The sequence below is a fragment of the Nannospalax galili genome, unplaced genomic scaffold (assembly GCF_000622305.1).
Source record: "Nannospalax galili isolate Female #2095 unplaced genomic scaffold, S.galili_v1.0 scaffold574, whole genome shotgun sequence".
Classification (NCBI taxonomy): domain Eukaryota; kingdom Metazoa; phylum Chordata; class Mammalia; order Rodentia; family Spalacidae; genus Nannospalax; species Nannospalax galili.
This window is the reverse complement of record NW_008334516.1, coordinates 185565-209041: the sequence shown is the minus strand read 5'-3', so window position 1 is coordinate 209041 and position 23477 is coordinate 185565. Positions and strand designations below refer to the sequence as shown.

At 44.4% G+C, this 23477-nt stretch overlaps 1 protein-coding gene, 2 non-coding genes and 2 pseudogenes across 4 annotated transcripts in view; 3 read left to right on the top strand and 2 right to left on the bottom strand.

The window, feature by feature from the left end:
* The window catches only part of Rcsd1 (RCSD domain containing 1), an 81344-nt gene extending 71992 nt beyond the window's left edge, over positions 1–9352 (top strand). For both annotated transcript variants that reach the window (XM_008829367.3, XM_008829368.3), the window contains one exon: positions 7363–9352. In XM_008829367.3, coding sequence (XP_008827589.1) covers positions 7363–7395 — 33 coding nt within the window. In that variant the 3' untranslated portion in view covers positions 7396–9352. The remainder of the gene's footprint in view (positions 1–7362) is intronic.
* A 7880-nt stretch (positions 9353–17232) lies between these two features.
* LOC103731062 lies at positions 17233–17767 on the top strand (annotated as a pseudogene).
* Positions 17768–19048: 1281 nt separating this feature from the next.
* Trnap-cgg lies at positions 19049–19120 on the top strand. Its single transcript has one exon. It is a non-coding gene; the product is annotated as a tRNA-Pro (tRNA).
* A 142-nt stretch (positions 19121–19262) lies between these two features.
* On the bottom strand, positions 19263–23114 carry LOC103731061 (annotated as a pseudogene).
* Trnap-agg lies at positions 19644–19715 on the bottom strand. Its single transcript has one exon. It is a non-coding gene; the product is annotated as a tRNA-Pro (tRNA).
* Positions 23115–23477: the final 363 nt, after the last annotated feature.

Here is a 23477-nt window from a genome sequence, read left to right as displayed (position 1 = left end):
TTCCCAATTGGCCCCAATCCGTTTTTCTTTTCTTTCTTCTTTCTTTTCTTCTTTTCACCTTCCTTTGAGCGCCACGCTGGGCGCCAGTTGCAGGGGGTTCGAGCCAGCGACCCCCACTCAGTGATGATTGGGGATGTGAGCACCCCGTTCGCCAGCCCATGCCACCCCCAGTACCAGGAACACCCAGGCGCAACAGGGAGCCTAGTCAAGCAGGGACTCATTTATTTCAGGTGTTACAGAGCTTATAAAGGCACCTGGAAATCCCCCACACACACACCCCAGGGTGTATCTTAAGGATGGTCACTGCACTGATCATGCACTCCTCAGCAGTGCGGAAGTATTCTTCAGACTTTCAAAGCAAGTTAGGCCGTGCCCCAGTAACTTCCTCCTGGACTTCTGCAAGGTGGGGCCTTTAGGTCCCCACAAAGAGGCATGGCAGATCCCTGCCTGCCTGACTTCCTTAATACTTGCCATTTCTAACCACACCACCTTGAACATGGCTTCCTGCAGAAACTCCAGGCAAGAGCTCTGAGGCAAGCTCTTTCAAGCCTTACCACTGGCTATTCCTAGCCCAGAGAGTCCTGGCCAGGAGAATAGAATTCCTCAGGAGCACTCTCCCTGCAAAGAGGCAGAGTAAGAGGAAATCCAATCTCACCTCTCCATGCTTTGCCTTTCCTTACCCATCACTGAGAGCCAAAACTTTGATACCATTTATTCTACCCCACCCTACCCCACCCCTGGTTTTAGAAAGGAAGGCACTAAAGGCCTGGAAATTGTCCAGTATCGCCAAGCTCAATCAGTGTTGACCTATTGGGTACCTGCTCAATAAACAATTTACAAAGCACTTGTGTCTGTCTGCATAGATAGATAGATAGATAGATAGATAGATAGATAGATAGATAGATAGATGCTGTTTAATCTGCAAGGGATATTGCTTCAGATCCGCTTTGGTCTCTCTTAAGCCTTGTCAAGGTTAGAACCTGAATGCCTCAAGGCCTTATACAGCAGTAATGAGAGGGGTCTTGAGCTTACCCAGGCATCCATGCCTATCCTAGGTCTCTCCTAGAGCTGGCAAAGGCATGCAGTATCAAGCACTAAGCAGTTCCCTTCCCTCAATCTAATTCCCATCTTGGGTCTTGATTGATAGAAATCAAGTAATCCTAAAAGTTAATTATAGGTACATTCATGCAGTCAGCATTACCAAGTACCAATTATCCTTTACCACTATAGGCGAGACTAGAGATTCAAAGTAGAAAGAATATAAAAGTGGAAACAAGACAGTAGAAGAGATGGGATTCTGCCTGCCAGTGCTCTGTGAAGTTCAAAGCATGGAACAGGGCATTCTTCAAGACCACATAGTGAAAGGCCTGCAGAGGTGGCTCAGCCAGTAAAGTGCTTGCCATGAAAGAAGGAGGGAGGACCTGAACTCAGATCCTCAATACCATCTGTAACCCTGTGACTGGGAAGAGAGGAGGGAATCCAGGTGCATCCCTGGAACTCATTGACCAGCTAGCCTAGCCAAATTGATGGGCTCCATGTCCAGTAAAAGAGCCTGTCTCAAAGGTGGACAACAACTGAGGAACACACTGAACATCAGATTGTGGCCACCACACACATATGCACTTATGCACACACCACATGAACATGTACATATACCAGAGAGAGAGAGAGAGAGAGAGAGAGAGAGAGAGAGAGAGAGAGAGAGGAGAGAGAGAGATACATAGGCATGCCAGAGGCATCAGATGCTTCCTATCAGGTCACTGTCCCAGGTAATTTTACACCATACTGAAAGAATGGACTTCCTTAGGAATTTCAGTCATGGGACAGGCTAGACATGCAAGTGTGGGACATAGAATTCTGCTGATAAGGAAAGGAAATACTTTCTAAGTATAATGACACATCTATAATCTCAGCACTTGGGTGGTGGAGGCAGGAGGATCAGGAATTCAAGGTCATCCTCAGTTACATAGCCAGTTCAAAGTCAGCCTAGGTTACAGTAGACTCAAAACAAAACAAAAACACAACTCTAATACTTCAAGTGAATTCAACAAGCGCTTCTCAAATACTCATTAAGTACCTAGCACTGTGGCTAGCACTTAGGTCCCCAAAGATAAACATCCACAGAGACATTGGAGATGTTTTAACTTCATCTGAGACCTTGATGTGCTAACCCTAAGTGCTGACTTCCTAACTGCCTGACTCAGTTGCTTTTCCCAGCCTTTCTCCTGCTTTCTCAGTGTCTGACTTGAATTCTTTTTTCCCTTGGGTGAAAAGAAACACCTTTTAAGTACACCTGCCTTTGTAACTCTGAGTGTTTACTGGCTCTCTTTTTCCTCCCATCAGCAACTGCTCAGGTGTCTGAGACCCTACTGAAGGCCCTTATTCTTGTTAAGGTTCAGATAGCCCTGCCCCCTCACCAACAGGATCCCAAGGACTTCTCATGCTCCTGAGAAAAGGGAACCTAGCTGATAAGCACCTTGGTCTTTGAAGTCAAGAGAAGCAGGCTTTTCTCCACTGTTTGGCCAACATAGCAGGCTTCCCCTTTGATCTCTAAAGAGGACAGGTTTTAACAGTCCCACTCTCCCACTCCCGCCCCAACCCAACTTTTAAAAAAATACATCTTCCCGCCTCGTGCAGGAGGCAGAAGCCTCCCTTTTAAAAGACCCCAGCTCAAGACCCGGGCAGACATTTTCCCTGCCCGGAAGGGAATCTGTCCCATGTGTTCCTTTGCTAATAAACCCTATTTTGATGGAGTTTAACTGTGCCTCAGTGCCTTATCATCCATTTGCTCATTCTCCGCCAACTTTTTACTTATCAATTCTTTCTTGGCTCTCCTGAGAGCATCCTGCTGACACACCTGTCCCTCCTGCACCTTTACTTAGTCATGTACCTATCCTTCTTTGAGATCTCTTTCCCAGCCCAGCTGCCATGCCAGCTCAGGGCAACTCTAGTCTTACAGTAGGCACTTGAAACAGAAAATGGACCCTCAAGGTGATTTATGCAGGAATCAGTTTTTATTAATAAGCCAGCACCAGCCCTTAGAGGTAGTTCCTAAAGCAGGCCTTAATCAAGGAAAGACCCAGCCTTTTATACCCTCTGTTTCCCTTTACAGTTCAGTTTCTTTGTTTCCCATACACAGTAACATACATAGCATGATTGGGTGTCCTGTGCTGCAAGGTCATAATAGAACTGTACATGCACACAGGCACAGACCACACTGCATTTCTTTTTGTTTCTGGAGGATTCCTATCACAGCCCTTCTTATCACATCTCACTCCCACTAGAATCTATGGGGTCGCAGGGACTCAGAGTGCCATGTGCTGGGCGTGGCGCCCGTCTCCCATGGGCCGCGGTGCTGAGGCTCTCTGCTACCGGGGCTGGTGGCTCTGGAGGGCCGCTGTCAGCTGCCCGGGCGGGTTCCGTCCCAATTTCCACCGAGCACTCCCTGAGATCCGTCAGCTGCCAGGTCACGAGGGGAGGTGCGGGACATTGAAAGCAGGGTCTCCGTGAGTCGTGGTTTATGAAGAGACAGCCCTCTCCGGGAAGACTGGATTGTAGGCAGTAAGACACAGAACTCAGCTCAGTCAGACTCAGTGGTACAGCTCCTTTATTCAGTGACTCAGCTCGGCTCCAGGTCTTAGTGATTCAGCTCCGATTAATTAGGGGAAACCAGGACATTTATACTGTGGGGGCAGTGGCAAAAGCCTTAGTGGATAGGTGCTTTCAGGATGCCCCATTTACATGTGGTGGTGGGCTCCTGCCAGGCTGTCAGACAGTGCCTGAAAATCACACAGGAAAACCTGGCAGTTTCAGAGCCAGAGGCCATGTATCTGTGGCGGCTACTTCAAAGATGAGTCAGGAAGAAAGTAGGGGGGCGCCCTGCTGAGAAGAGGAGTCCCTCCATTCACGCCGAGCCGACATGCGGCTATCCGGACATGGAAAGACTACAACCCAAAACAGCAGGAGTCCCCAACAAGAATCCATGTTCTCTTCTGACCTACCCTACACGTGAGCACCAACTTCTCTGTGCTGGTTAGGGTTTTGTTGTCGCTGTTGTTGTCATCATCGTCAACTGGACACAAACTAGAGTTATCTGGGAAGAGGGATTTCCTCCATCAGACTTACTGACCAGTGGACGTGTCTGTGGGGCATTCTCTTAATTGCTAATTGATGTGGGCATGCCATCCCTGGGAGGGTGGGCTTGGGTGATACAAGAAAGGTAGCTGAGCAAGCCGGGGGGTTGGGGGCAAGTCAGTAAGCAGCGTTCCTCCATGGTCTCTGCTTCAGTTCCTGCCTCTCGGTTCCTTCTTGACTTTCTTCCCTGACTTCCTTCAGTGGTGGGTTGTAACCTAGGAGTTATAAGGTGAAATAAACCCTCTTCTCCCCAAGTTGATTTTGCTCAGTGTTTTATCACAGCAATAGACAATCAAACTGGGATGTTTCTCTTCATAAAATCATGTCCATTCGCTACTGGATTTAATACTACTCATAGGGAACTCAGTTCATACTTCTTGACCCTGCTATTCCTTGCTATGACCCAGGCCCACTGGGCTCAGCTATGGCTGCTACCTAGAACCCCTCTCATCATAGCTCATCTCCTCCCCAGGGACCCCATGACCATCCCCAGAACTCCAAGCTCCTCATGGACCTGCTTGCTCTCAGTTTAATTCACTAGGATGGTGTCCTAGTTTGTCTCTCCATTGCTGTGACAAGACACTGACCAGTACCAACTTGAGGAGGAAAGGGTTTATTTAGCTTACATATCCCGGGTCACAGTTCATCCGGGAGCCCAAGGTAGGAACCGAGGGCAGGAACCTGGAGGCAGGAGCTGGAGCACAGGCCATGGAGGAATGTTACTTACTAGCTTGCTTCCCTGGCCCCTGCTCAGCCTACTTTCTTATGCAACACAAGCCCACCTGCCCAGGGATGGCACCACCCACAGTGGGCTGGGCCCTCCCACATCACTCAACAATCAAGAAGGTACCCCAGGGACATGGCCATAGGCCAGTCCAAAGCAATTCCCTAATTGAGGCTCCCTCAACCCAGGTGTGTCAAGTTGATACTAAAGCTGTCCAGCACAATTGACCCCTTGTCAACTTGACACACAAACACATCACTATTAAACCATAACCTTTCCAATTCTTGTCCCCAAGACACAATATTATCACAATAAGACAGTACGACCTTAAAAGCCCCACAGTCCTTAAAAAATCCAAAAACTTAAAAGTCCACAGTCTCTTTTAAAATTCTCTTAACTGGGGGCTTCTGTAAAATCCAGAACAAATACTGTCTTATTTCAAAGGGAAGAATTGGGCACACCTAAGCAAAACCAAAGCCCAGCAAAGTAGCTCAAGTCTGGACATCTGGGATTCACTCACAATCTTCTGGGCTCCATAGGGTTCTGGCAGCTCCACTGCTCTGACTCTGTAGTCCACGGCACACACAGCTCGTCTCACAGACCCAGGCCACCTCCATTCCACACCCACTGCTGTCCTTGGTGGTCGTCCCATGGTCCCAGCATCTCAAAAAAAAAGCTGGGGTCTCCACTGAAACTGAGGCTACACCTTCACCAATGGCCTCGTCTTGCCCCTTGGGGTGCGAAACCTCAGATTCTCTCCATGATCCCTTCAATCCTGGGGTCTTCACTGCAACTGAAGCTGCACTTTCACCTATGGCCTTTCCTGCCCTCTCAGTGCCAAGCCTCAGCTGCTTCTGTGACCCCTTTCACGCTTTCAACACCACAACCATGCAGGAGACTCTTACACATTACCAAGTCTTGCTTCTAGCTTGAGATGGAGGTTCAGGTCCCCTCTTTGTGCTGACCCTGAGGAAATACCTCCCAGAAGATTTCACCTCAGTGATGCTGGTCTCTTGTTACTTACAGCTAATTTTTCAGCCCCAGCTAACCAGCATCAATTGTCCCAGTAAAGCAAAGGTCAGGTTCTGGTCTCTTAATCACAGCTGATTCTTCAGCCCCAGCTGACCAGAGCCACAGATTCTCAAACCAAAATCTCACACGAACAGTCCTGATAGTCTCTGCTTCCCTTTGAAGCTTCACAAGCCAGGCCTCCATCATCCACAACTCTTTCAGCATAACTGTTCCAAGCTCCACAGCAACAAACTGAGCACCCAATGGCTTTTCCAGCCCAAAGTTCAGAACGCTTCCACAATCCTCAAAATACCAAGGTCAGGTCTGTCACAGCAATATCCCACTCTCGGGTACCAATTTCTGTCCTAGTTTGTCTCTCCATTGCTGTGACAAAATGCTCTGACCAATACCAACTTGGGGAGGAAAGGGTTTATTCAGCTTACATATCCTGGGTCACAGTTCATCCAGGAGCCCAAGGTAGGAACTCAGGGCAGGAACTTGGAGGCAGGAGCTGGAGCACAGGCCATGGAAGAATGCTGCTTACTAGCCTGCTTTCTTATGCAACACAGGTCCACCTACCTGCCCATGGGTGGCACCACCCACAGTGGGCTGGGCCCTCACACATCACTCAACAATCAAGAAGGTGCCCCAGGGACATGGCCATAGGCCAGTCCAATGAAGGCAATTCCCCAATTGAGGCTCCTTCAACCCAGGTGTGTCAAGTTGACACTAAAGCTATCCAGCACAGATGGGCTACACCACAAACCCCTCCGCAATTGTAAATGTTTCCATTTCTCAGCTAAGAACTGTTAGAAACAAGATCTGTGGTCCAGTGTAACTCCTAGAGCAGGAAGACCTGATGACACTTTTTCTGATGAAGTTGGACAAATAGCTACTTTGCTATTCTTTTACTTTACGTATAGGCTCTTTGTTTGTTTGTTTGTTTGTTTGTTTGTTTGTTTATTATTTGCAGTGCTGGAGATCAAACCCAGGACTTCATTTATGCCTGGCAAATACTCTACCTTTGAGCCACACCTCAGTCTGGCAATCCTTTTTTTTTTTATTTTTTTTATTTTTTAGCTTTCTGCTCTTTTTCATTTTTATGTTGCCAAAAATCCTTAGTATTTCAAGAAGATGAAATTGAGTGGAAATGAGATGAGACAGTGGGAAAAGCACAAGCCAGCTTCAAAGAATGGTAGTACTCGGTAGTACTCAGTAGTACTCAGTAGTTGAGGGCTGAAGCTCTGGTCCCTGGGTTTAGATCCCAGCTCTACCACTTACTAGCTATATGATCTTGGGGAAATCACTTCTGCTCTCTGTGCCTTAATTGTCTCACCTGTAGCAGAGTTGATTGAGGGTCTAAGTTATATTGTTTTTGTCTTCATGGTACTTGAAAAAATGTCGGACATGTTGCATGACAGTTCATTCCTACTTTATCATTTTTACCTTATCTCACGTCCTCTCTGATATCATCTTTTCCCCCCTGTTCACAGGATGACACCCCCATTGAGGATACTAGAATGTGATGAGTGCACGGTGCCAGTGATGAAGCCGTTGGAGAGGACTCCTTGGACATGGCTGTAATAACAGTAGCAGCAGCAGCATATGAAACCTCTGCAGAAGTAGAATATGCAGAGTGTCTGGAGTCCACCTGGGACACAGGGCAATGTTTCCCCAGACTCCACGCAGTGTTTCCTCATTGGAGATTGGAGTTGAGGGTAGTAGACTCTTATCAACTTGAGTTTGTGTTAGTTGACGGACTTGACTCAAAACAAAAACTTACTTAAAGCAATTTACTGTACTGATGACTCCCCGGGAATACTGGCCATCTTACTGAGGGGGCCTGAATACTGTCCACCTCCACTTCTTCCTGCATCTGACCTCCCAACTAAGCTCTGGTTGGACTTATTAGATGTTGCCTGTGTAAAGTTATAGCCTTTTTACTGTTCTAAAGTTTTTGCGTTTCTCACATGTAACTTAAAACTAATTTTACATGAACAAAAACAAAAGAAACTATTTTTGCAGGAAATATAAATCCTCTAAGTTATAGAAGACCTTAAATCATATCAAAACCCTTAGGACAGAGCTAAAGAGATGGCTCAATGGTTAAAAGCAGCATTGGCTACTCTTGCAGAGGACCTGAGTTTAGTTCCCAACACCTACATGGTGGCTCAGAACTGTCTGTAACTAGTTCCAGGGGATCCAACTCCTTCTGGCTTCTATAGATACCAGGCACGCAAGTGGTACACATACATACATACAGGCAAGCACTCTTACATGTAAAATAATAAAGTAAATATTTTTTTAAAAGATTCTAAAAGCAAAATCTTTTAGCTTGCTCCAAATGAGAAATGGCCACCAATTTTGAAAACATTAAATTCAAGGGGATAACTTAAGAAAACATTTTTTAAATGTAACTCATCTGTTTCAAGGACAGAAGCGTATCCTGTTACGTTGTCTTCTGATTAATGACTATGAATGAAGGTAGCTGGCCCATCTCATCCTATCCTGTCACCCTGAGGAGATGATACAGGAAGTTCCGTGGAAAGACAGGATGCTCATACATTTTTGCTCTTTGCTGCATTTCCTGCTCCTCAAGGCACAGCTGTGATGCTTAAGCAACATCAGTGCTCTGATTCACTCAACAAGAAAGGATTGCACTCCTCAACAAGGTTACAGATCAACATGGATTGGATGTCCTCTGGAAGGGGCCGAGTGCCCAGAGGGCAGCTTACCTTTTGAGAGCATCCTTCCTAACTTCTCTAGGAAGTGTTTGTTTGTTTGTTTGTTTGTTTGTTTGTTTGTTTGTTTTCTGAGACAAGGTCTGGCCATGTAGCTTCAAATTCACTATGTATCCCAGACTTCCCTTGAACTCATAATCCGTCTGCCTCTGCCTCTGGATTGTAGGTGTGAACCATCATGCCTGGCTCTCAGTACTCATTTCCTGAGTCTAAACTCAAGTTCTTCTCCTGGGCTCAGGAAGATGAGTTGGAGTCTTCAGTCTGTTTTTACCAGTTAGCTCCTGTTTTGACATTCTGATTAGAGAGTGTAGAAAGGTTTTCAAGGGACATGGGTCTGACTACCCATTTCTCAGTTTACACCGGACTCTCTGCTGAAGAATTGTTAATCCAAATAAATGTTGAATCTTTAGGGTTGGTCCTTATTCTGAATTGAATACTTCAGTATCTCAGTGAGAAGATTTGACTTCTTTGGCAATTGTTTCTCTGCAAGTTCATTAGACCACACCCAGTCCTGGCTTCAGAAAACAGTCTCCTAGACAAAAAGGCCTTACATCACTGGTGGTACCTCAATTTCTCAATTTCCTCATCCAATTTATAGCTTTTCTAGTTCCAGCATACTGTTAATAGGTGGGATATATTATTTTTCAAAACTATTTTTAAATAGCTTATAAGTTGTAACAAACATGTAACTTGGTCAAATTGATATTGTCATATATATTATAAACTTTGGATTTTAACAGAATTTGAGAGAAATTTGTGGCTTTTAGTTTTTAGTTTTAGGGGGAGGGTTGTTTTTTTTTTTTTTTTTAGTTCTATATCCTGTCTACCTACCTACCATTATCAGCAGGGCTGTCTCTCCCCCTCCCCCCAAACCATGATTTTATTTATACATCTCTGCATTGTTTATACACTCACAGAGCTGCTGTGTGAATACAGAGCATGGTGATGGTGAGTTTGTGATTGTGACTGCACACTGAGAAAGGCATGGAAAAGCAACTACGGCATCTAGATATGGAAACAAGGCTCCCTATTGTCATAAAGGCATTAAACTGTCATAGCAGATGAGAAAGAACAATTTTTAAAAATATTTTATTATTTTTATGTGTACACATGTATTGTCTGCATGTAGGTAAGTGCATCTGTGTCGTGCAATGCCCACGGAGGACAGAAGAGGCTGTCGGATCTTCTGGAACTGGAGTTACGGACAGTTGTTAGCTGCCTTGTGGGTGCTGGGATTCAAACCCAGGTCTTCTGCAAGAACAGCTAGTGTTCTTAACCTCTGAACCATCTCTCCAGCCCCTAAGAAAACACCCACAGAAACATGTTTGACATGCGTCAAGTTATCTTTGTATATCCCCCAGTCCCTCTCCTGTTCCCATGAGTTGTTCAGTATTGAAGGCAGAAGCTCCCCTATTGGTACTATTCTGGAAACTTGTGCTCCCCTTTCTAAAGTACCCATGACTGAGTGTTGCACAGTTAATAGGGAGGATTCCACATTTGGGTTTAAATAAGATCACTCAAAGCTGGCTATGGTGACTCACACCTGTAATCTTGGCATTCAGGAGGCTGAGGCTGGAAGACCGCAAAGAATTTGAGGCCAGTCTGGGCTTCATTGTTTCAAACACACACGGCGCGCGCACACACACACAAACACACATACATTGTCACAACCAGGCCAGGAAAACCTTGTTTTGTTCAAGACTTGAAAGAAAGCACAGATTCATAGTAACAGGCTGAAGAGTTAGAAGTATTCTCCACTATCCTTGTACTTCAACTTGAATTTCAAACTGTATCCTTTATACAGAAAGGGAAGAAACACAAAACAAAGATCAGAGACTATTCTGAAGATATCTGCCAAGGTTAGAAGAGGATTGTGGTAACATTTATTCCAGTTTTCTTTTATGTTGCCAGGATAAAACATTCTGACCCAAAGTAACTTGGGGAGGAAAGGGTTTATTTCATCTTATACTTCTAGGTCACAGTCCATCAGTGAGGGAAGTCAGGGCTGGAACTCAAGCAGAAACCACTGAGGAATGTTGCTTACTGGCTCTCTCGCTCTCTCTCGCTCTCTCTCTCTCTCTCTCTCTCTCTCTCTCTTTCTCTATTTATATAGCACAGGCCCACAAGCCTAGGGATGGTACTGCCCACAGTGGTCTAGGCCCTCCCACATAAGTCATTAGTCAACACAATCTATCACAGATATGACCACAGGCCAATATGATCTGGGAAATGCTTCAGTTGAGGGTCCCTCTTCCTTGGTGACCCTAGGTTTTGTCAAGTTGACAGTAAAATCTAACCAAGACACCATTTCAGCTTCCTATGGAACTAGGTTAGTGGGTGACCACAAGAAGCCACAGGCGCTGCTGTACCCTCTCCAGCACAGAGACGACCCCAACAAAGCTAGCCATGCAGCTTTTGGCCTGAGCTCAGGTGAGCAGGTGTTCATTAAGTATCTGTTAAGAAAAGTAACAAAGGCAGAGACAGGCGGATCTCTGTGAGTTTGAGGCCAGCCTGGTCCACATAGCAAGTTCCAGTCCAGTTGGGGCTACAAAAAGACCCTATCTCAAAAAGACAAAAAGAAAAAAAGGAAAGGATGATCAGAAAAGGCAGCAGCATCTTCTGGATGGGCCTTTTGATTGAAGTTTAATACCATTGCTGGACTGCAAATATAGTTCAGTTAGTAGAACACATGAAGCTCTGGGTTGAGCCCCTAGCACCACCAAAAAGCAACGACAACAACTAAACCAAAACAAAACAAAAGCAGGTGTGATGGTACATGTTCATAATCCCAGAACAGGAGGTAGGGGCAAGAGGATCAGGAGTTCAAGGCCAGCCTCAGAGACATAATGAATTCAAAGCCAGCCTTCAGTACAGGAGACCCTGTATCAAACAAAAAACGTTTAGTGGCACTGAATGAGGGCACAGCTGCTAATGACAGGACACCAACTCGACAGTAGCTGATGGAAAGCAAAGTCCACAGAGGCACAGTAGCTCAGGCCACAGCACGAATCTCTTTTCATGTTGGTCTCTGCTTTCTTCTGTTAATCATACCCTAGGAAGACTCTTCCCAGCCTGTAAACCCAGTAACTGTGGAAAAAAATCCTTCAGGGGCATCCTACAGACTCTGTGTAAAGCATGGACCCACATCTAAACCACTCATGGAGGAGGAGATGCAGAAACCCAGGCCCTCTCCTGGAGCAAGGGGCTGAGCAAGTCAGTCCTAGTCAGTAAGAAGGAATATGAGTGGGAATAGGGTGTCTCCTCAAAGGGGAATCAGAGTGCTGCTACCAAAAACGTGAGGCTTGGTGGGCTCAAAACAACAGCTGTCCCCAACAGGGCAAGACTCCAAACACCAAATGACTCTTCCCTCGTTTGCTTAAAAATTCCATTTGGTGGGCTGGAAAGATGATTCAGTGGTTAAGAGCACTGGCTGTTCTTGCAGAGGGCCCAGGTTCAATTCCCAGCACCTACATGGCAGCTAACAACTGTCTATAACTCCAGTTCTAGGGGGTTCTATGCCCTCTACTGACCTCTGAGGGTACTGCATTACATGGGTGTACTTACATACATGCAGACAATACACTCATGCTAAAATAAAATAAAAATAATAAATAAAATAAAATGCGTTTGGTTTAGCTCTAGTCAACTTTGTGCTCTATGGACAAGGTGAAAATGGATGATCAGAAGATCCTTATATAACACGTGAACAGGTGGCTCGTGGCATGTCAAGAGCATCAAGAGCTGGTAAGACAGCTCAGTGGGGAAGGGTGCCTGCTGCCAAGCCCCAAAACTTGAATTCAATCCCTGGATGCCATGGTGGAAGGAAAGAACTGACCCTATGTCCTCCACATGAACACCATGTCATGAATGCTCGCACACATACATAAAATGAATAAATTAAAATGCAATGAAAGTTGGAGAGCTGGAGAGATGACTCTCTGATTAAGAGCACTTGCTCTTACAGAGGACATTGATTTGGTTCCCAGCAACCACATGGCTGCTCACAACTTTCTGTAACTCCAGTTCCAGGGGATCAACACCCTCTTCTGGTCTCCTCGAGCATTGTACATACATGGTGCATATACATACATGCAGACAAAACACTCATACACATAAAATAAAAATAATTTTTTAAATAATAAAAATTTTAGAAAGAGCATTGGACAAATTCAAATGCTTCTCAGATAAGATGGGATTAGGTTTCATGTGCTAACCAAGAAAAATTAACCTTCCTACATCATGTAATAACCTGTATTTCCATGAGGAAACAGTCTGCATCTGTATTATTCTGCATTGTGCTGTTCCTCTTACATAACAAGTACTCAATAAATATTTGTAAAATAATTATGGTACTGTACACCTATAATCTCAACACTCAGGAGATGTTGGCAGGAGGATTACACTGAGTTCAAGGCCAACCTGGGTTACAAAGTAAGTTTGAGGCCAGCCTAGATTACATAATGAGACTGTTTAAAAGGAATGAATGAGCCAGGTATAGTGACACGTCTTTAATCCTAGCCTGGTCTACATAGTATTCTAGGCCAGCTGGGGCTACATGAAGATGCTCTCTCAAAAAAAAATTAAAATTTAAAATTTAAAATAATGAATGGCTGGGGCTGGAGAGATAGTCAGCGGTTAAGAGCATTGACTGCTCTTGCAGAGGACCCGGGTTCAATTCCCAGCACCCACAAGGCAGCTACAAACTGTCCTTAACTCCAGTTCCAGGGGAATCCGAAGCCCTCTTCTGACTTCCAAGGTGTTGCACGACACGGGTGCACTCACATACATGTAGGCAATACACTTATACACATAAAATAAAAATAATAAATAAAATATTAAAAAAAGAATGAATGGAAATGAAAAATGAGTGATTTATTTTACAGTGGACCAAGGACTATTTCAACACCATCACCTTCCAATACTTCTACCCTGTAGCAGGGGCCTGAAATATAATTAGCCGCTACATCCACTGCATCAATCTTCTTCCCATTCAAAATGCAAATATTCCTGAGAGAGGTCATAATTTACCCCTGTTGTGTCATTCACATTTTGGTGTAAATTGGATTTTAAGTTCCTTTTCTGAGAGTGTTAAATAAGAAAAGTGGGGCTGCAGAGATGGCTCAGTGGTTAAGAACACTAACTGTTCTTGCAGAAGACCCAGGTTCTAATCCCAGCACCCACATGGCAGCTAATACCATAACTCCAGTTCCAGGGGATCCAACGACCTCTACGGTCCTCTGAGGGCATTGCATGACACAAGTGCATTTACATACATGCAGGCAATATATGCATACACATAAAATAATAAGTAAAATTTAAAAGAAAAGTATGCAAAAGAGGCAGACAATCACTTCTCTGACTTCCTAGTCTTCCACCTCCCAGTCTTCCATGGGGTGACCTGGCCTTGCATGGAGCCCATGAGACCCTGGCTAGAGTGTGGATGATGAAAAGAGACCATTGTTCAACCATTGTTCGAGTCCTTCCAATCCCAGGAGAGCTGTGGGACTTGTAAAGAGGTCTTACTGTGGTTAAACATAGCAGGAAACTGTGGTTCCTTGAGTCCCCTGGGGGGAAATGAGATGACAAATGTAGTGTATGCCTCATAGGAGAAAGGAATCAGGAAAATAAAACTAACCCCCTCTAACAGAAGCAAAAAGAAGCTGGAAGGGATGGCCTGTAATCCCAGTACTTGGGAGACTGAGGTGAGGAAGATTAGGAGTTCAAGACCAGCCTCAGCTACATAGTGAGTTCAAGGACAGCATGAACTGCATGAGCCTCTGTCTTTAAGAAAAATAAATAAATAATAATAATCAAGCAAACTGGGCTGTAGAGATGGCTCAGCGATTAAGAACACAGGCTGTTCTTGCAGAAGACCCAGGTTCAAATCCCAGCACCCACATAGCAGCTAACAATTGTCTGTAACCAGTTCCAGGGGATCGGATAATCTCTTCTGTCCTCCACCCGCATGCACGACATGGGTGCACTTACCTACGTGCAGGCAATACGCTCATACACATAAAATAAAAATAAATAAAATATTCTTTTAAATCAAGCAAACAAGAGCAAAAAAGACTTTTCTTTTTTAGATATTTATTTATTTTTAATTTTTTGTTTATTATTTTAATTTTATGTATGTGAGTGTACTCCCTGCACATATGTAAGTGCACCCCTGTCACACAATGCCTGTGGTATGCAATGCCCACAGAGGTCAGAAGATGGCATTGGATCCCCTAAACTGGAGTTAAGGATGGTTGTTATCCTCCATTTGTGTGCTGGAATTCAAACCCAGGTCTCTTGCAAGAAGAGTCAGTGTTCTTAACCACTGAGCCAACTCTTCAGCCCTTACTCTTATTTTTCTGTTTGCATGTGGTGTGCAGAAGCCAACCTCTGGTGTTGTTTCTAAGGCACCCTCTACCCTTTCTTTCTTTCCTTTCTTTCTTTCTTTCTTTCTTTCTTTCTTTCTTTCTTTCTTTCTTTCTTTCTTTCTTTCTTTCTTTCTTTCTTTCTTCTTTTGAGACAATATTGATCACTGGGAGCCAGGGCTTGCCTCTAAACCTAATCTGGTTCCTCAGTGAACCCCCAGGGATCTGCTTGCCTCAGCTTTCCTAGTGAATTGGAGTTGGAGATCAATCTCAATTTCTTAGGCTGTGTGGCTAGCACTTTATCTGCTGAGCCATCTATTCCTCCTAAGCCTCAACTGCTAGGGAGCTTCTCCATAGGAGCTGGATCACCTGTGTCCTGGCTCAGCCTCAGATACACAAGGGAAGAGGTAGGGACAGATTGGATTCTGTCCTGAGTACTCAGGTCAGTAATGACTCTAGCCCTTCATGACATAGTTTAATTTAGAAATTTCATGAAAATTAGGCAACCTATACAATCAGTCACTACAACTACCAATTGCTTCTGTTTTAAGAAATGAGTGGGATGACTCACTGGATAAAGCCTGGTGGACCTGAGTTCAGTCCCTGACACCCACATGGTAGAAGGACAAAACTGACTCTCACAGGTTGTCCTCTGACCTCCCCACAAATGCCAAGGCACATGTGCAACCTATACACACACACACACACACACACACACACACACACACACACACACACTGAATAAATGTAGCCAACAAATTTTATAAACAAGTGGACAGAATTGTACTTTAACCAGCCTTCAGAAACAAGATTCTAGAATGATTGCATGGTTATTTCTCAAGGGGAGGGTGTTACCCTGAGGCAGAAACTCCCTCCCTCCCAAGAAAACTGCTTCTTCAGATAATAGGACCAATTGTAGTAGCAACTGCTGCCTGAGTATCTGAAGAAGCCAGGGTGCTGGATGGCAGTGGGCACATTCCCATTGAGGCTGGCCTTGACCTCCGGGGAATGGCAGGAACACGATGACCTCTGGAAGCAGAGGGAAAGGGGAGGCACACAGGGGCCTGCTTTGCAATGCCCCTAATTCTGTCCCTATACTTTCTCATACATAGTTTTAAGAGCTCTGCTTTTTTTGAGGTTTAAAAATACGACATATCAGAGAGACAGCTCAGCGGTTAAAATGAGCACTGGCTGCTTTTACAGAGGACCTAGGTTTGGTTCCCAGCACCCACAAGGAGGCTAGCAACTGTCTGTAACTCCTGTTCCAGGGGATCCAGCACCCTCTTCTGGCCTCCTCAGGCATTACACACATAGATGTACTTACATGTATGCATGCAAAACACTCATACACATAAAATAAAAATAAATAATTTAAAAATATTACCTATTTTAACTTTTCTCATTAAACCAATGCAAATTGTTTGTTTCTTTTGTTCTGAAACAAGCTCTCAAGTATCTGAGGCTGGCCTCCAATTCACTTTGCAATTACCTTGAACTTCCAATCCTCTACCTCCTGAGTGCTGGGATCAAATCCAGGTCTTCATGCATGCTAGTCAAGCTCTCTACCACCTGAGCTACACCCCTAGTCCACATTTTCATTAAAAAAAAAAAAAGCTGAGAGAAAAGAAAAAGACTTAAGAAGTAAATTAAAAATTATTCATAATTCCATTGCTCAGAGATAAGTAGCATTAACAGTTTATGTATTCACTTGTGGTTTTTAATGCATTATCTAATATATATATATTTAATTTCCAGTTGTTACAAAATACAGATTTTTACTGTGTCTATTTCTGTATTCTCCTTCTTGGTGATGTTCTATGAATATGTCTTCATGAACAATCTCAAGTCAATCATGATAATGACACATGTTTTCCTATTTATCTAATAACATCTGAGATAGGAATAGGTCTACGTGAAACAGAGGGATGAACGATCCCCTGAGGGAAGCATAGGTGTCCAACTGGCAGCAATTCTTTCATAATCTAGACCTTGCGCCCCTTTGGCCTTTGTGTCTTCTTCACCTGAGATACTGGCTTTCAAATTAGTTTAACAGGAAATGGATGCAAGACATGACTAATACCTAAGACTTGTGAAACTAAATCAGGAATCTGACTGTTCAAAGTAAAATGACATTTCTCTGGAAGAAATGTCAGCTGAATCACAAATGGGATGACAGTAGCAAAATAAATAAATAAATAATAATAATAATAATAATAATAATAACAACAAGGAACCTAAGGACTCTCAGGAGAAGGCATGCATGAGTTCCAGTCAGCCACTACCACAGGAATATGTGGTGCTCTGTTTACGAGATGTCATCAAAATAGGTGCATTAATCAGTAAGGAAGGACTTAATAAACAATTGATATTTGCTACAGAAGACAGTGAGGAAGCGATTAAGACAGCATCCTCTTATGCATAGGATAGGTTTGTCACCGGGAGACTGAACATCAGGCTGGTTAATTACCTGCTGGGAGTGGCTAATTTAACTGGAGAATTGATACAGATATGCACTGACAGTGTGGGGGATGGGAACTTGGCACCCCTTTAAAGTGAGCCAGTCTGGTTTTTTGTTTTTTGTTTTTTTCAAAACAGGCTTATGACAAGTTCTTCTCATTCATTGGCCACAGTGGGCCCCATGAGGTTTCTAAGAAGTTGTACACTTTGATACAATGTCAGGTCAAAGTGGAGAATGCTTGCTGTGCCTGAAAGTTCAGGGTTCAGAGATTCCCAAACCTATGTTGGCAGATCTGTTTGCAGTTAAAACAGAAAGGATTGAACAGGGCATTTCTTAGAACAGTATCATTTTGATATTAACAACTCCTGAGAGAACCGTTTGTAAAACTATTGCTTAGTATTTCATTTGACTTCATTGTAGCTTGCTTTGGAACAGGGTCTCACAATGTAGCTCTGGCTGGCCTGGAGCTCATTATGTAGACCAGGCAGGCCTCAAACTCAGAGATCCTCCTGCATCTGCCTGCCAGGTGCTGGGATTAAAGGGGTGCACCACCACACCCAGACATTGTGACTTTTACATACAGATATTTCCAGCCGTACTTTTAAGTTGTATGTAAGATACACATAAATTTATGTAAATGAATCGCTTATTGTTTTGCATATGTATCTATTTAAATTGTTTGCTGCAAGCCTTTTTAGCGCAGTAGGTTACGGGTCAGTCTCATAACTTGCTGGTTGGCCTTTACTGTTTGTCAGTGTTAAGTGAGCATGCTTCAGACTGCACTTTGTGTCATGCCTATTTTAATTTACTTAGTGTGAACTTTGGAGTGATAATAATTTTTTGAGACAGGGTCCCAAGAAGCCTAGGCTGGCCTTGATTTTGAGGGCCTTGAGGTGCAGAGATGGTTAGTGGCATTAACAAGAAGGGGGACAAAGGAGGAGGAAGGGAGGAGTAGAGAGGTTGGTGCCAGGCTGAAGCCTTCGGTTGAAAAGCGCAAACAGATCAGCGGGACCCCGGGAGAAGTCTGACCAGGTCACAGGGCAAAGGATGTCGTGTGCGCTGAACTAACGGTAGGGGACAGAAGAAGCCTTGAGGATGAGGAGTCGACACTCAGCCCCAAAGGCAAGTGGCAGAGAGGCGGGAAGAAGGCGAGTGGAGGGGGTAGGGCAGAGAAGGCAGCCCAGCCTAAGACCCCAGTCTCCCATGGGCGCCCCTGCTTCCCTAAGTGAACGACTTGAGATCCTGGACCTCAGTTCTCTCCTTTGCAACAGGAGGAGAACCGGGTGCTTTAAGGGGCTGTGCTGAGTATCACAGGCTTCAGTACGTAGAGTCTCAGTACTCTGGGATTTCCTTTCCCTTCAGCTTTCCGAGCCCCAGTCGCTGCTCTCAGTCCCCGAGGCCCCCGGTGAGCCAGCAGCCGGGTCTGAGCGCACCGCCCACCTTCTGGTCAGTGCAGCCGGGCGGTGGGGATCGTGGGCTCTGACTCCACGCGGCGAGAAGCGGCCTGGGGACCTCAGAACCGAGGGAATCCGGCGGAGGAAGAGGGTCCCGGCTGGGGCCGGGGGAAAGCTAAGCGTAAGGCTTGAAGGGAGATGCCGAGAACTCTATTACTGAGAGCGGCTCGTTGGTCTAGGGGTATGATTCTCGCTTCGGGTGCGAGAGGTCCCGGGTTCAAATCCCGGACGAGCCCAGTTTCTCTTATTTCTTTTCTTCCCCCTTCTCTATATCGGACATTAAGTCAGTCTTTTTCGCACACAACCCATCCGGAGACCCAGGTGAAACCACTCAGGCCTGAGCCCAACTGTCCACCGGTTTCGCTTTGAAGCTGAGGATCAGGTGAATTCAGGACCTGGTTCCGGAGGGCCAAACAGAGCTCTCAGCGGGTGCGGAAATTTGGGATTCCCAACGCTCCACTCATGGCCCAGCGTGCGCAGTGGGCCTAGCAGGCCAAGGGTTCGGAGCCCGGCGTCCGGAGTCCGCAGCGGGCGCCGCAGCCCCGCTCGACCCTGCGCAGGGGCCCGCTGCCTCCGCCCCGCACACGCCACACGGTAACCGGCCGGCCAAACCACACTATGGAAAGCCATGGCGTTCTCGACATTGGAGCCTGAGTGTTAAGTGTGACCTCAGCGTTTTAAAAAAGCATCAGTTTAGATCTTTAATATAATTCGTGTATTTGTTTACCTATTGTCCGATGTTTCAAATTTATAAAAGGTGGGCTCGTCCGGGATTTGAACCCGGGACCTCTCGCACCCTAAGCGAGAATCATACCCCTAGACCAACGAGCCGCGATGGATGACGTCCTGCAGCCCTTATAAAGGTCTATGGAGCTACTTAGTCCCGCGCCCCCTGCTGGTTGTTTGTGTGTTATGCTTCTTTTTTCTTTTTGCTGCTTTGTTCTAAGGAATACTGACTGGCCTCTTTCCTTGAAAATCCAAATTCTATCTTGTCCTCATGACTAATGAACTACAATGTGCGACAGTGTCCCAGGAGGCAAACACCAGACTCTGTTACTGAATTTCCAATGTTTCCTGGCAGTATTCCACGCTTTCTAGTTATGGGAAATCTGTCGATTTTTTGACATATATCTTTTAATTCTACTCTTCAAATTCCCACCTTTTGCTCAAACTGTTTTGTTCAGCTTGGAAGCTTGTTCATGTTTTTGATAAACGCCAGACTCTAACCTTTCCAGAAAAAAAATCCTTTAACATATCAAAACCAATTATATATGGCACATAACTGGGTTGTGATTTTTTTTTTTTAAAGACAGGGTCTCACCTGACTATCCTGAAACTCACTATATAGACCATGCTGGCGTCAAACAAATTCACAGATGTATAGACCAACCTGGCCTCAGACTCAGAGATCATCCATCTGCCTCTGCCTCCTGAGTCCTGGAACTGTGTAATTGTGGCCTGTTTGTCCAGTGTCTTTGGTTAAAGAAGTCACAGCTTCTTAGCTTTATTAAATAGTTCTCATTGAGGCTTATGATAGCTAGCAAGGCTGGTATTTGGTGGTTCTAAGGGACCAAATTGTCCCAAATTCCTTATCAATACAAATTTTGGTACTTTGATAAACACTGTGAATCACCACCCTAGGGAATAACTGAAAACACAGGAAATAAGCAGGCAATGTGGCTGTCCTAAATAGACTCATTCATTTTATACAGCATTCATCAGTTTATTCTTTTGTTTGCTGTTCATTTATTCAGCAAACACTGGGTACACATTGCTGCTGGACCCTGAACTCTTACTTTTCTTCCTAGCGGTTAACATAAAGATAACAGCATTGGAATTCTAACTCTGAGTCTCCACCCTTTGTTTTATTTGGAACTTCCCTAACTTGAGCCTTTAATTCTTAGGACTCAAGGCAAAAAAGATTAGAACACTCTATAAAATGTTCGTGAGAGATGAAGTCGTTATAAGATATAACTTATTGGGTAAAATAATCACTTCAGATTTTTTAAAATACCAGTCTCCACAAGCTAAGGGTCTATTTTGTCCTTTCCCGCCTGAATACTATTATCTCTCCCCCTCCCTTTAGGGTCTCACACTGTAGCTCAGGCTGGTCTCAAAGCCACAGCAGTGCTGGCCTGCCTCAGTGACTGGGTTAACAGGAGTGAGCCACCATACCCAGATAGGGAGTTTATCTTTTACTCTACACACTAGATACTAGAGTATCTCATCTGTCTCTCATTACAGTGATGAACAAAGTTGGTAATAATAAGACTCATAGAATCAGTTGCCTTAGGATGGGACAGGCTCCTATTTTTGTAGGAGGAAAGCAGTGCCTGTGACCCCTATCCAGAGATAGTCCTTCCCTAGATTTAGGCCCTTGTGAAGCAGTATGTGGATGGTTACAAAGCACAGGGAGCCTCAATCTTGAGGACCATTTTATTCTAGCTACACTTAAGCCGAGTGACATAGCTGTCTGAGCAGGATAGAAAGAGGAAAAATTATGGGAATATGCAAAGGAAAAAGAACTCCTTACCCCAGAATCTGATTGATGCCTCTCACTGGCTGAGAAACAAGAATTCTAGCACATCCGTTATAAAGATTGTCAACTAGAGGAAATATTTATATAATTATGCATATAATATTTCTTGCCTATATGGATTTTTTGTTAAACTAGCAGTGAACCAGGCTTACTACCTGAATGTTTATGACCTTAGACTTCATTCTTCTCCCAGACATTTTCTGGGAATCTCACAAAAGCTGCTAACGTAGTTTTGTTATTTTTTAAAGATTTAATTTAATTATGTGTATGTGTTTCTGTCTGTATGTGGGTATGTGCAGATATGTACAGGTGAGTGCAGGTGCCCATAGAGGCCAGAGGCATTGGATTCCCCCTGGAGTTGGAGTTACAGACAGTTGTGAACTAACTCCCTAATGTGGGTCCTGGGAATTGAACTCTGATCTTATTTTTGCTGTGGTAAAGCCAAGGATCTGTTTTACCTGAGTTGAGGTTTGTAAAAGGTTAAGTGAAGTCTTCAGGCTCCTATGGGCAACAACATGCAGCTGTGCCTCTGTCTCCACCACTACTGACACCTCTCCTAAAATAATAAATAATTAGCACCTCCCTAAGTGCATAATTACCTGTTTCCTTAATTCATTGTCTCTGGGCAAAGGAAAAATTAGAAAATGAATTTTCAGATTTTCTTTCTTTCTTTTTTTTTCACCCTCTCCACCACGTGGGTCCCAGGGATCAAACTTGGCAGGCAAGTACTTTTACCCCTGAGCCATCTCACCAGCCCCTCCTTTTTGAGTCTATTGGTTGATCATCCATTAAGAATCAAATTCGGTATTCCAGAACATCTTTCCACAACCATCCATAGATCACAGCATTTCAATTTTCTTGTGGAAACAGATCTTTTTGTTTTTTTAGTTTAAATACACTTTAGACAACCAACATGTCATTTTTTTCTTTCTTTAAAAAGTAATACCCCATGCTGGGTATTGGGGGTGAATGCCTTTAATCAAGCACTTGGGAGGTGGAGGCAAGGCAGATCTCTGTGAGTTCAAGGCCAGCCTGGTTTTCATACTGAATTCCAGAAGATAATACCTCCATTTCACATAAATCAGGCTCAAAATAAAAGAGCTCAAGATGTCATCTGTCCCAACTGTCTTGGGTCCTATATTGTATGGATGACATGCAGTGGCCAGTTAGATGATAGATCAAAGTAATTGCCCAACTTGTTAGCATTTTTTCCACTTCTAATTCATCCTGAAGGAAAATCCTATCTGGAGTCACAGCACCCTCGGGTGGTCTAGGAAAGCAACCATGCCATCTGGATTCATGATTCACCAATAAAAACCTGATAGTTAATGAAACCAGCAAAGATGTGGTTGATTTGTTCCACAGTCCTGGCCATAAAGGGCTTTAATCTTTTTTATTTCTGTTCTTCAAGTTTGCCTTTGAATGAGTTAAAAAAACCTTTGATGTATTTCTTTTAGGCTTCTTTTGTGAAGCTGGTTTCCTGTAATGGTTCATGACAATATCAAAACCCGTCATTACATTGTTTAGATACTTTACCCAATTCCACTAGTGAGTGAGTCATCGATGTAACCCTCTGACCTACTGACTAACTTGCCCTCTAATTCAAGACACAACAGGTCTACAATCGCCTGGATCATGCAGATGTCTGAGAACAGCTCATCATGGCTGATAAAGTCCAGGTAGATGGCCATGATGGTAACTGTGGACTGTGGCATTCACTGGAAAGGGGTTGCAGACAACAAACAAACAAACAAACAAACCTTGGAAATGGATTGATCTTAGGAACAAGATTGACAGGCCAGACATGAGAACCCTTTCATTGTACTTCCTACCCCATTTATAGGACATCTTTTCATTCTTTTTTTCTGAACCACCTCTCAAATGCTGCTTCCTCCCCACCCTGCTGTAACATGTGTATCCTGCTCTCTTCACTACAGACTTGAACATGTCACTCCTCTTCTGTTGCTCTCCACTGTCTATAGAATAAAGGCAACTTGGAGCTCTTTAAAATACCACTACCGGCTGGGTATGGTAGCCCATGGCTTTAATTCCAC